Here is a 13,642-nt window from a genome sequence, read left to right on the forward strand (position 1 = left end):
TGTGCTGGCACAGGTTTGTTGCCAGTACAGAGGCACATTGGCATGTGCCAAGGCCACATCTGCAGAGCACTGCTTGTGCCTCCATTTGTGAAAGGCATAATGGCTTCTGGCAGGCTGGTGAATCCAGGCAGTGGTGACATATGGGGGCATCTTCCCCAGTTTCTTGCACAGGGCCACAAGGTGTGAGTACTGAAGTGCAGGGGACATGTGTTGCTTGATACTTCAATGTGAATGTGGCACTTGAGGACATGGTTTAATGGTGAACATGGTGGTGATGCTGGGTTGGTGGTTGGACGGGATGATAAAGGTCTTTTCCAACCTTTATGATTCTGTGGTTCCCCTGCCAGTGGTAAAAAGCTGTTTTTCCATTCCCTGGTGCATGGCCAGAGGTTTCTCAGTAGCTTTCACTGAGCAATGGATGCTGATACAGGAGGTTTGCAGGTGGGAAAGGTGTGCTCAGGTGGCCAAGAAAAGATACCTCCCTCTTGCCTGGATGGCACAGGGAAAGCAGTGCTGCCATGGGTGTGTGGGAGCACAACCTTCTGCTGCCCTTTGGTGGATGACTGCTCCAGTCCATCCTTTTGCAGAGTCTGCAGAGGTTGTTTTCAAGAGCCTTTGTCTAATTTAATAAATCCAGGATGCTCAGCCTGCCAGCTGATCTATAAGTGTAATAAGATCCGCCCACCGCAGCGCTCCGGCCCCATTGTGGCCCTATCGATAGCCTCGTGCCTGGTGGCAGGAAGCCCAAAAGGCTCATTAAAGCCCTGCTGCCGTGCCAGCCATACTCGCCTGGCGCCTGGGCAGCTCGGGGCAGGCTGAGCCAGCCCTGTGTGTGTGCACAGAGCATCCCCAGCTGGGATTTGGGAGCTGTATCCCCAGCTGGGATTTAGGAGGTCATGCCTCCCCTTGCATGGCTGAAAAGGGGTGGCTCTACATCTGAAAAAGGATCCTCTGCAACCACGTGAAGGGTGGTAGCCGGCTGTGGGTCAGTCTCTTCTCACAGCTAACAAGTGATAGGAAAAGAGGAAACAGCCTCAAGTTGCTCCAGAGGAGGTTTAGATTGGATATTAGGAGAAATTTCTTTACTGAAAGGGTGGTCAGGCATTGGAACAGGCTGCCCAGAAAAGTGGTGGAGTCACCATCCCTGGAAGTGTTCAAAAAACATGTAGATGTGGTGCTTAGGAACATGGTTTAGTGGAGGATTTGGTAGTGCCCTGGGTTAATGATTGGAGGTGTTTCTATGATTCTGTAACTTTTCAAGGAGTTGGTGCTTTCTTGATGGCCTCCAGGTGGGAATGGTGGATGTGGCTGTGGTTTGGGCTCCCAGTGCCGTGCTGGTGCTGGGAGCTGCGTGTCCAAGCTGTGTCTGTGCCCTTGCTCAAGCTGTGGTTGTCTCCACGTTGCCCTGATGTGCCCGTGACAATGCGACAGCGGGGTCTTGCTCCCTTCTGTTTGCATCCTGCCTGGAGCACCGTGATCAGCTGAGCCCGGGCACTGGGACGGGGGAAGCTTTTAGCAAGCACAGGAGCTGCCTTTGCAGAGCACTCGGGAGTGCTGTGAGTGAGCTGCGCTCGGCAGCCACCCTCATGAATATTTTAGCTGGGAGAATTAACATTTGTCAAGACACATTTAAGGAGGCAGCGTGGATGTCTCTTCCCCAGGCGCTGCAGGCTTGCTGCTGCTCAGGGCAGTGCTGGGAGCCAGGGCAGAGCCAGCCAGATCCTGGATGCTGAGCCCAGAGTGGGACAGCAGAGCCATGATCTCCCCTGGGACAGCCAGGCCCGGGTGCCAAGGCAACCAGCCTGCCATTCGAGATAGACAAATGGTTGTGGGTTTTTTTTTTTTTTTTTTCTCTTCCCCTCCTGGTTCTTGGCAGAAAGTAAAATGTCCCTTTTGTTTGGTTTCCTCCTCCCCCTGCCCCATCGCCTTTCTTTAAAGGTTGTGTTCCAGATTTCATCAACCCACGTTGTGTAATAGCCCCGGAGAACGGGTTGGGCATTGGCCATGTCCCATGGAGGCCGTGGCAGAGCCTCTCCTCGGGAGCTTGACCATGGGGTTACCTGCTCCAAAACATACTGTGTACAGCTCCTGAGCAAAGCTCCCTTGTATTTTGTATCAAGCTGCCATGATTCCCACGTGTTAGAAATGACAGGGAAGGTCCTTGGAAAAAAATTCAGAAATTTTTGAATCTAAATAATCCTGTTTTTCTACCTCAAATAATCCTGTTTTTCTTCCTCAGCCCTGCAATGCCTTATGGAAATGAGGGACTTTGCAGATAAACCCTTTTGATTTACAGCATCAACTCCTGTACCTGGGAGTTCATCACCCGTGGAGCATCCAGCACTGTGCAGGAGGATGCAGTAATGCCCTGCTTGGGATTCTTCCTTCAAACTTCTAAGAGGTCCCCGTTCTTTCTGTCCCTCCTTTCCACTGCCCAAGTAGGGGGCTGCTGCAGTTGCTGAGCTCTGCATCCTAGGAGCATCCATCCAAAGATCCCTGCATCTCATCCAGAGGCTGCTGGTATTGTTGATGTGGAGGGCATGGCATGACTCACGCCCTGGGCACCCAGGGAGGGAGAGGAGGAGGAGGAGGAGGAGGAGGAGGAGGAGAGCACTCTATAGGCTTTGTGTGTTATGGAGAGGGATGCTGTGAGCACGTGTGTGTGTCAATAGGGATCTGTCATTCCAGAGGGAAACAGCAATGCAATTGTTTCTTGTCTCCGGTTCCTCTGCTGGCACTGGCAGCGTGGAGAGCTGGAGCTGCTCCTGTGATGCAAGTGCTCCCTTTCCTGGGAGCTGGTGAGGGGCAGGGACGGCTCAAGTGACTGGGCTGGAGGTGCCTGGTGGCCTCAAGGAGAGCTGGTGATGGTGGCCATAATGGTGTCCTCTGCTTCCACAGAGGTGCACCTTGCGGCACTTCCACTCCTACCCCCAGTTAAATGACACACCCAGCCACCAGATCCGGTTCAGGGGTAGCTGTGGGCTCCATCCCATTTGCAGCAACATGGGAGATGGCAAAGGCAGGGCCAGCGCCTGGGGATGGGGCTGTCCCTGAGCTGGGGACTGGCAGCAACCAGCAGCTGGAGCAGGAGCTGAGCCTGAGCATCCACTCCTGCCTCACCCAGACACGAAGCCACCCTGGGGCCTGATGCTGGGTTCAGCCCTGTATCAAAGCATCTGCTCTTCCAAGGGCTGGTTGAAATCCCAGCCTTGTTGTTTTGGTGTCTCTGCCATGCAACACCTCTCTGCTTCTGCATTTATTTATTCCCTTCCAACTGCTGGAGCCACAAAGTCCTCACTTGGCCAGTGACCAGCTTTGCTCATCCTTCTCCAAGGTTCCCCAGCCTTGAGAAATCCCCCAGCCCAGAAACAGGTGCTCAGAGGCAGAGAAGGGGTCCAAGCCATCTCCTTTACCTTGGTGGAGTTTGTGTGCACACACGCGTTTCCACCAGGCACCATTTGCATTTTGATTCACTTCAAAGTGCCTGCACTGCCTCCAAGGAAGGAAACAAATGGTGTAAAGGAATTTACATCGCAAGCAAGCGAGGCTGCTGGTCTGTCAGGTTTCATCTACTGCTGAGGGGTGCAGGGGAGCTGCTGTGGGATGGAGGGTTCATCCCTGGGGCCGCAGGTGGAAGAGGGTCATTCCCAGCCTTGCTCCCAGCCTGTTCGTGGTGTCTGGCTCAGAGATGCAGTGCTGGATGGAGACCCATGTGTCAGGCTGTGCAAGATGCCAGCATTCACCCTTCACAGGGAGGGCTGAGCGGCAAAACCACTTTGCAGGGCCAGCCTGGCTGTGGGGGGGCCCCAAACCGGCTCCTCTGCTCCTGGCATGCTTTGGTCAGGGCTGGGTGTGAGCAGCAGGAGCAGCTGCCCTGAACTGCCATGGGGTTGGAGGATGTTGGTTCTTCCTCTCCTGTGTGCCAGCTCCCTGCCAAATCCCTCAGGGGCCTTACAGGGAGTCAAGGGACTGAGTGGCCCAGGATCTCCCTATGGGACTGGGGCTCCCTCCCTGCTCACCCCTCTGTCCTTGTTGAATTCCCTGGTGCAAAACTGCTCTGGGAGGTGAAGGAGGTTGGACCCAGACCTTACAGTCCTGGAGGCCTTGGCTGTGCCGGAGGCCAGCGAGACAAAAACTTTTCTGAGATTGCACTTGGAACAGGAGAAAGTTTTTCCGTTGGGTTTTTATAGCTCCCGGAAAGCGGGGTTTTATTTTTGTTGTCTAAGACAAAAAATCCTCTTAGGAGCTGACTACCCGCGGCGGTGCAGGGCGGGAGGCTGGACATGTGCCATGCTGGGGGTCTGGGCTGGGCTTTGCTTTCCCTCCCTCCATCCTGGGGGTTCTCTGGATGCTGATTTCCACAAGGAAAAGAGGAGGGTTTGTTGTCCCTGATGTACAGCTGGTCCCATTCATGTACCCAGTGCTGCAGCCCCTGTGACAGCTCCTTGCCACCCCTGGGCTGCCATAGGATGCTCCCACCCAGAGAGACAGCTGCAGGGAAAGCCCTTTCCTGGGGAAAGGGGCTCTTTCCTACTGCCTGCAGTTGGTAAAACTTGGAGCTGTGGCGGTCTGATATGAATTCTCTGGGTTTATAGGCTGGGGCCATTGAGCTCTCCCAGTCACCCTTTCTTTGCATGGCACAGGCTGCTTTTGGAGGGGTTTTGCTGGCAGGGGAGCTGGTTTCCATGGTAAAAACCTTAACAGCATCTGCCAGAAATCCGTCTCCTTGTTGGCCCGGCCATCTGGAGGGCACAAGGAGGCTTTGGCAGGTTGGGGAGGTGTCCGCAGGCTGCTTTAGGTCCTTCTTTGGTGCCACTGGCAGCTTGGAGGGATCTCTCCTTGGTCGTTTATGTCCCAGGTGCAGGTTTGCCCTGGGATGCTGGAAGGACCCCGGTGTCACCGAGCCTGGTGGGGACAGGCAGGCTGGGAGCCATGGAATTGCACGGGGGGGAGGGCTGCAGGCACCGGGAAGGAGTGGATACACTGTAATCGGATGAGCCAGCGCTGCTCCAGATGGACCTGTCAGCTCTTGTCAGCGCTGACACCCCTCTGGGTGTCCCTCAATGTCCTCTTGGGCCACAGGGGCCACCACCTGTCCTACTTCACCAGCTCTGCTTGTAGCAAAGGGGCCGAGAGGTGACACTGTTCACAAAACCCACCAAGCAAGGTCCCTTCCATGCTGTAGTCCCTTCCTAGCAAACTTCATGGTTTTTTTTAATTTTAATGGGGAAAACCTGGCACTTGTGTCTGTCTGTTTGTCCCTGAGCCATCCTGTGCTGAGGGCAGTGGGACTTGCTGTTTTGCCACTCTCGTCCCCAGGTGCCACCCCACCAGCCCAGATGGTTTGCAGCTGCAGACCCAAAGCTGGCCACTCAGTGCCTTTCCTTGGTGTCTGGGTGCCACAGCAGGGCAGCCATCCTTCTCTGGATACTTGGCATAGGAGAAGCACCTTACTGGCAGCAGTGGGCCAGACTGGTATGGCAGGAGTTTAGCTGTTGGTCTGTGTCCCCAGATGTGCGGCACAGAGCTTTGGATGGATCTGGATACTGGGGGGCAAAGCATCCTGGTGTCCACCAGGAGAGGTTTTAGGGCTCAGCTCTGCACTCCTCTGCTCTTCTCTCCTTAATGTTGCTCCTTTCTCCTTTCCCTCACAGCCAACCACCCTTCCGCAGGGCACCATCAACATGAACCAGTGCACGGATGTGGTGGATGGGGAGAGCCGGACAGGGCAGAAATTCTCCTTGTGCATCCTGACACCAGAGAAGGAGCATTTCATCCGGGCCGAGAACAAGGAGATCATCAGTGGGTGAGTGCAGATCTGGGGCTGAGCCACTCTCAGGCTCTTCCATTAGCCAGGAGGAAGAGGAGGGTGCCCAAGGCTGGGTGCTATGGCTGTGCATACCCAGGCTGATCCTGGGTGCTGGGGATCCTGATGGGTGCTGCAGAGACCCTACAGTGCTTTTAGGGATCCCATTAGGTACCCAGCCCATTGGCACAGGTCCTGTCCCCACACCAGTGGCAGGTCCCATAATTCTGGGGCTGGCATGTCCGACCCTGAGTACCATACACCGTCTGGTCCTCATCCATCCCTGGGCAGACATGGAATCCTGGGGTGGATGCTTCTCCCCAGGGATGGAAGCTCCTTTGTCCCAGGGGAGCATCTGACCTCCAAGGATGATTAAAGTATCGCAGGAATGCAGTGGTTCACTGACACCAAAGATTAGACTGCTAAAACGAGCAAATCGGGGTGAATTTCCCAACTCCATGTGTTGGATGGTGACCTAGAAACATCCTCTTCCATCACTCACATACCAGCTGGGATTGAAGCCGGCGCTGGTGAAGGTGCAGAGCTCTGGGAGAGCTGAGCTGCCAGCACACAGTGACAGAGTGTGGCTGTGCTGCTGCTCACCTGAGAGCCTTTCCCACATGGAGTGCCCAGAGCTCAATGCCTCCCTCCCAAAATGTGTTGACATTTGAAGCTTGAGCAGGAAGCTGAAGGGATGAGCACTTGCTATTTCCCACTGTTCCTGAGGCACGGCATCTCCTGCCTCCCCCAGCCCTGGCAGCAGCAGAGTCAGCACTTTCTGCTGAGATTTCTATTTCCAAGCCTTATCTTTGGTTGTGACTCCCCTCATTTTGTAAATACTTGTTGAAATAGACATTTTTCTACCAAGAGCTTGGAATTTTGACCAGATGAGTGTTTCCATGCATTGAAATTTCCCTGCCCTACTGAGACAAATGAACACAGGTGAACCTGGGGTTGGCAAACGTGTCCCCCCAGCCCCATTCACGGCAACGTGTTGCAGTGGCTGCAGGTCTGAGATGCAGAGCCATGTTGGAATCACGGCACACGGGAGCCAGCTCTTTTCCTCCCTGGCAGGAGCAGTGACTATGCCCCAGGTCGTGGCCAGCCCCCATGCCCTGCTCTCTCCACCCTGTCCCCACGCTCCAGTTCCCAGCTCAGCCTTTGTTGCTGGTCCTGCCTGCTGCGGGAGGGAGAGGCATTGTGGAGCGAGGTGGGGCTGATTTATTGCTCATCGGCCCAGCGATGGGTTTTGAAGCAGTGCGTTTGCTCCTGACTGCAGGCATTAATCATCCCCGAGCAGTCCCACTCTGGGGCTGAGCCAGGCTGGTTTCGTTTGCAGTTGCAGCACGACAGGAAGATTTCCCTGGCTGGGGGGGAATTCGTTTTACATTCATTCTGTGCTTCTGGCATTTACTGCTTAACCAAGCCCCATTTGATGTGGTCATCTCCGAACGCTTTACAGCAGCACCATGCAAAGTGGGGGGAGAAGGAAACGGGAGCAGGGGCATTTGAAGCAGGAATGTTTCCCAGTGGTCCAGGGATCCCTGTGGAGTTCTCAGAGATGCGGGGGCAGGTTGTCAGGCCACGGTGGGAGGACACAGGACTTCTCAATGCCGAGTTCACGCTGCTCTTCCTAGGACAAAAGCGCTTTGTCTGCAGTGTGAGGGTGTTGGCATCGCTCAAGGGGGACGGTCCTGCTGAAGGCTCTGTCCCTCTCCACTGTCTTTCAGAATCCTTGAATCCCTGCCCTGTGTCAGCCCTGGCCGTAGCTTCACTTTAGCAGAGAGCAGGGTTTGAGCCAAAAAACCCTGGGGTCATCCCTCTTCTCCTGCCCTGTTTTCCCCGCAGGACTTGGGTAGGATGGTTTCTGGGTATTATTCACCAAGCTGACCCTGACCAAGTCAGTGTCACTCCTGTCCCTGTGGCACAGACCTCACCTTCTGCTTTCTCTGCCTGCAGGTGGCTGGAGATGCTGATTGTGTATCCCAGGACAAACAAGCAGAATCAGAAGAAGAAGAGGAAGGTAGAGCCCCCAACTCCCCAGGTAACCCAGGGGGACACACACGGTGTTACCCAGTCCCTTGCCTCCTTCTCAGGGCCATGGCCTTGCTCTGCTCCCTGGAGAGATCCCCCCAAACCATTGGGATCAGCAGCCCTCTGATGCTGCCTGTGTGAAGGGTGAGAGCTGGGGCAAACCAAGGCAGCAGATCGGTGCAAATTAATTCCTGGTCATCACTTCCAGGGTCACACACTCCTGCTTTCCTGGCTGCTTTGGGACCATGTTTTGCCCCCTGGGTGCTGTTTTGTGGTGCCACCCCTGCACACAGTCCTGGGAGTGACCACAAAGCCACATGGTCCCCATGGGGGACCAGGGAGAGGTGCTGTTCATGGGCCATTTCGTCAGAAACAGGATGAAATTCCATCGGGCTCCAGTTACTCCCTGTGAGATGACCCCAGAGATAATGGGAATGAAAGGAAAATACTAAAGGCCAGGGCCAGGCTGGGAGCTCCGGGGGCCGGAGCCGGGCTCTCCAGGGACCCAGCAGTGGCTTCGTGCTCACTTTGACTATAAATGGTAAAAAGTGGGGCCGGCTGTGACTCACTTGTTCCTGCCGGGCTCCCATGTGGCCAGAATGGGGGAGAATCCCACAGATGGGGAACGTGACCCCAAGGCCACCCTCATCTCTCGCCGGGGCTGAGAACAGCCGTGTCCCTGAGGCCGCCTGACCTCCAGGCACACGTCCCACTGCCACAGGGGACTGGCTGGGAGGGCTCCTCCGGCCCTGCTGGGGCACCAAAACCAGCATCAGGGTTCCCCTGAGCCTTGGTCAGGGCTCCCCTGAGCCTTGGTTTTCAGGTCTTCTTTAATGAAGTTCCAAGGATGGCCCTGGTGCAAACTGGGCCATGGGTGGGTTTTGTACAGTGTTTGTTTGAGTAAGTTTTCATCACTCCACTGGATAAAGATGTTCTGGGCAATGGGAAAGAAGTTAGTGGGGAGACAATCCTTTTTTGAACACCAAGCTGTAAGTCTGAGCCACCCCTTGTCAAGGTCTAGGGTCCTTGCAGCCTGAACAACCCCTCAAGTGCTGGCTCCGGTGATGCTCCAGGGAAGATGCCTCCTCCCTGTGTGTTACGAGCTGTCAATCCTCAATTCCCAAGAAGAGGACTGCTGCATTTGGGGCACCGCAGGGAGTGGATGTAGCAGGGCAGGGATGCTCACCCTAGCTGGGGTGCAACACTAAACCCAGGCTGGCTTCAAGAGGGGGACGGGGTGGAGACGAGAAGAGGCACAGAGCCAGAAAAACATCATTCTGGGTTACATTTCGTCACCATGGCAACCTCTTGGAAACTGTACAGGATCTGAGCTCCTGAGCACCAAATAAGGGAAGCGGCTGTGGGAAGGATGCCGGCTCCCTGTGGGCAGATGGGCTCCCCAGGTGCATGGGGATGGGGAGCAGGGACCCTTGTGGCACATTATCCCCTTGTCTTGGGACAGACCACCCTGTCTTGCTTGCTACCCTCCTTCCACTCTCTCCATTACGTGGCTTCCAGCCCCATAGTGCTGGAAAAAGGCTCAAATTCACTTTGCAAAGCCAACCTCCATGTGGGAACTGCTGCTGGATGGAGGCTGTGCTGTGTCAGGCGCTTAGGAGCAACCTGCAAAGGCAGAAGCAGCATTTTTCCTCTGCCTCCCAAATCCTGCTGATGCAGGTGGCTGGTCCAGGGAAGGAAAGAGGATGCTGAGGAGAAAATCAGCATGAAATTCTCCTCTGTGAAATGGCCTCTCCTGAAATTGGCTGCTGTTCAGCTTGTTCTCCGTGTGCTGGTGGAGAAAGCTTGCGCTCTTCTTAAAGATGGCCACACACTAATCAGGCAGTAGATCATGTCTTAGAGCTGCTTAGGGAGGGGTGGACACCTTTGTGATATAAAAAATGAATTTTTTATTCTTGGTTTTTCTCACTCTCACAAAGTTCTTGCTTGTCTGTGGCAGAGCAGAGCTTGGTTACAGCTGGATGCTCTTGGAGCATCAAGGTCATTTCCAACTCTCCCCATCATTTTGCATCATCCCTCTGCAAAATCACCAGGGTAGGAGCAATGCAGGGAATACCACTCCTGCTGCTGATTTTGACAGGGAGTGTTAGGTGTTTTCACTTTGCTTTGCAAGTAGGTTGCAGTTTTAGGAGGAAAAAGGCAGGTTTCTCCTGCAGCTTTTGCCGTGCTCTGGTGAAGTGCAGGCAGCAGGAGAGACTGCGATGTCCGTGCCTGCCTGCTGCCCATGGGAACTCGAGGCAGGGTTTGGGGCTGAAATGTGGGATTTGAGGCTCTGCCCTGGGTTTGCACAGGGGTGTGGCAGGCTCGGGTAAGCAGAGCATGCCCAGACACACCTCATGCAACTGGAGGCCGGTTTTGCCGATTTTGGTGCATTCTGCCTTTTGGAGTTGTTCATACCCCTGAGCAGCAGAGAGTTAATGTCTCTGCTCCCTCTCAGACTTCTTTTTGGCCCACATCTCTACCTCATTAAATACATGTCTACAAATAATTACGTGGGGGTGTGTGTAGGAGATACATAAAGATATATATCCTGAGCTGGTGATTAGCTTTGGGCTTGGATCAATGAAGGAGAGCGTTTGGTGGACCTTGGAGGTTGGCCCGATCCTCTGCTTGAGCAGGGTCCCCTTGAGCAGATGCCCGTGAACTCTGGATCATTTACCTCCAACACTGCATTCCTTTAGTGTGAAATTCCCCAGGGGGATTTTTTTTTAAACTGAGGTCATTTGCTGCTTGTCATGTCTGTGCATGGAGCCAGGACCCACTCCCTGGGAGATCCCTGGTGGCTCCAGCACAGCCCTGCAACTGCCAATGGAGATGCAGGGCTAAAGCCCACCTGATGTGGGAGGAGGGGATGGAGAGGATGCTCTTTGCAGCCCTTGTTCCCAGCTTTCAGTTGCCAGTTCGTGCACTCCTGTATTCCCCCCTGCTCCGTGGAAAGGGAACAAGCAGCTGGAAAACGTCCCACAATCGGAAGGGCAGTTAATTGTCATTGATTTATTGGTGGCTTTAAGAAGAATAATCTGTGAATGCAGAAGCTTAATAGGACAACAGCAAAACATCTGCTAATGAACAAAGCCAAGGAAGGAGTTGGAAAAGCTGCTGCCTCTTCTGGGTCACACTCTGAACGTGAGCTGGCCGGGCTGTGGCCACCAAAGTGGCATCATCCATCATCTGATGGACTCCAGAGCTCCTTGTTAGCAGAGAAGCACTGAAGATGATGGGGAATGTTTAAAAAAGTGTAAAGCACTGACACATGTCACTGTCTCATCCCTGTCCCATTGTGATGTGTCATTGGCAGCACCAATGTGGAACTGACACCTTGGGGTCAAGCCCTTGGGGACCCTGAGTGTGGAGTTGGGGCAAAGTCTCTAAAAAAAACTTCCTGTGTCTCCTGTTTTTTTTAGGAGCCTGGTCCTGCTAAGATGGCTGTGACCAGCAGCAACATTCCCAGTGCTGAGAAGGTCCCTGCCACCAAGTCCACACTCTGGCAGGAAGAAATGAGGGGCAAAGACCAAGCAGATGGGGGCAGTGGCATTGGCCCAGCCCAGAGCCCCATGCAAGGCCAGGCTGGGGCTGCCAGCTCCATGAAGGATCCTGTGCTGGACAGCAAGGAAGGTGAGGGATGGGGATGCCAGCACTGGTTGTGATGGTCGTGCCATTGTTCTCCGTGGAACAATGGGGGCTGGGGACAGGTCGCAGTGCTGGGGACATTTCCCTTATCTTCCCACTCAGCTGGGGAATGTTTTCTGCAGTGAGGCGTCCGTTGCCTTGCACCCATGGAGCTGTGGTTGCTGCCGGACTGGGAAGGACAGGGATGGAAATGGATGCAGAGCAGTGACTGCAGTTGCCTATTTCTTGGTTTGAAAGTTCAGATCTTTAACCTGTACAAACCTGACCCAAGGGTTGGATGGGCATCCCCAGTTCCCTGCAGACTATCCCACCATCTCCATGGGCATTTGGGCTGGTCAGGGTGGAAAAGCCAAGGGTGCAGGAGGTAGCACAGCATGGGATTGGTGCCCAGACCAGCTTTGCTCTCATACCTGCCCCTGTCCTGGGTGGAAAAAGGGTGTTTCTTTCTTAAAAGCAGAACTTGGACTTGAAACCAAGCATGGTGACTTCTCTGTCCCTTAGAGGAGAGCTCCATGAACGGAGACCGGATAGACTGCGGGCGGAAGACGCGTGTGGAGAGCGGGTACTTCTCCTTGGAGAAGACCAAACAAGACTCAAAGCTGGAAGAGCAGCAACTGCCACCCCCGCCAAGCCCGCCCAGCCCCAGCACCCCGAACAACAGGTACAGTTATCCCAAATCGCCCTCACAGGAGCATGCCCAGCCCTTTCCTTCCCCAGGTATCCGATCAGGCGACCGAATGATTCACAGCTTCTCTCTGAACTCCTTGGACTCGAAGAGCAGTTGCCCCATGCACAAGGACTCCAGCAACAGAGATGTAGGAAGGGGAGCTGAAAAATCGGGGCGTCCCCTTTCTTTTAAAGCCAGCCGGCAGTACACCACCCTGGCCGACGTTCCCAAGGCCATTAGGATCAGTAATCGTGAGGCCTTCCAGGTGGAGAGGAAGCGTCTAGAGCGGAGAACCCGGGCTCGTAGCCCTGGGAGAGAAGAAGTGGCCCGGCTCTTTGGGAATGAGAGAAGGTAAGGGATGAGTGGCTCATCTGCTTGCATGCTTCCAGCAGCAGTGAGGTTGCGTCCCCAGCACAGCCTGGATGGAGCAGGTGGAGTTTGCTGGGTAGAGCCTCTTTGTTTTTCAGTGTTCCTGGATTTAAGGGTGCCCATCCACGCTGACCAGGTGGTGGGATGTCTTTGATAGTGGTAGTGGGCAGGTGTCATCCTGCTGGGCTGCTCTGGGGATATAGAATGATTTGGGTTGGATCAGTTCCATCCTCTGCCATGTGCAGGGACACCTTCCACTATCCCAAGTTGCTCCAAGCCCTGTCCAACCTGGCCTGGGACACTTCCAGAGATGGGGCAGCCTCAGCTTCTCTGGGCAACGCCTGCCGGTGCCTCACCACCCTCACAGGGAAGAATTTCTTCCTGCTATCTAATCTAAACCTACCCTGGTGTTGGGTGGTGGTGGATGCCCACACTGCCATCAAGCCCACCCTGCCGGCCCCTCCTAGCGCGGCACACGCTGGCAGCCGGCACCATTAATTAGGTTAGCTCTCCTAATGGCGTTAGTGCCAGGTGCCTTACGCAACTGCCTAATGAGCTGAGAGAGGTTTCAAAATGTCACGGCATTAATCTGGGAGAGGAGGGAGAGGCGGGTGCAGTGCCAAGGCAGGGCTCAGCGGGCTGCAAAACAGCTTAGTGCGGAGGAGGACGGGGAGGGCGTCGGCAGCGCGCGCCGGGTGCGCTCCCTGCGAGGCCAAGGACGGGCCACTTGCCCTGGGAGAGACACATTTGTGCAGTGAGGGCAGTGGAGCAAACTGGGAGACAGGCTCCAGGCGAGAGGGCCGCCTGCCAGTCTGATTTTCCTGCCCTGGTTCTCCTCCGGGCATGTTCTCTCTCGCACAGTTTCAGTAGGAGCTTCTCCTCTGTTTCTTCCCAGCCCCTAAAGGACTGTTTTCCAGACCAGCTTCCGAGAGCTGGGAGCAGGTCTGGGATGTGCAGCACAGCCTTGTGCTGGTGCCATCAGTCGGCAGGAGGATCCCAAGCCTGGCCCAGAGCGTGTGCCGCGTGTGCTGGACTGGGAATAAACGAGGAGAGCTTGGGTTTGGCTTTGTCTGCCTTGGGAATTGGCTTTTCCCCAGGATGGAGGAGGAGAATCCCAC

At 54.9% G+C, this 13,642-nt stretch overlaps 1 protein-coding gene across 9 annotated transcripts in view; it reads left to right on the forward strand.

Moving 5' to 3' along the window:
• Nucleotides 1-13,642, forward strand: part of MPRIP (myosin phosphatase Rho interacting protein) — a 78,022-nt gene that overhangs the window by 25,703 nt on the left and 38,677 nt on the right. For 4 of the 9 annotated variants that reach the window (XM_032125854.1, XM_032125852.1, XM_032125856.1 and 1 more), the window contains exons 4-8: nt 5,655-5,806; nt 7,766-7,850; nt 11,263-11,473; nt 11,990-12,149; nt 12,237-12,506. In XM_032125854.1, the coding sequence (XP_031981745.1) occupies nt 5,655-5,806; nt 7,766-7,850; nt 11,263-11,473; nt 11,990-12,149; nt 12,237-12,506 (878 nt within the window). Of the gene's footprint in view, nt 1-5,654; nt 5,807-7,765; nt 7,851-11,262; nt 11,474-11,989; nt 12,507-13,642 lie in introns of all 9 variants that reach the window. The other 5 variants (XM_032125857.1, XM_032125859.1, XM_032125858.1 and 2 more) reach the window with 3 other exon arrangements.

This window comes from Corvus moneduloides, chromosome 16, assembly GCF_009650955.1.
Source record: "Corvus moneduloides isolate bCorMon1 chromosome 16, bCorMon1.pri, whole genome shotgun sequence".
In the NCBI taxonomy this organism is placed as follows: Eukaryota; Metazoa; Chordata; class Aves; order Passeriformes; family Corvidae; genus Corvus; species Corvus moneduloides.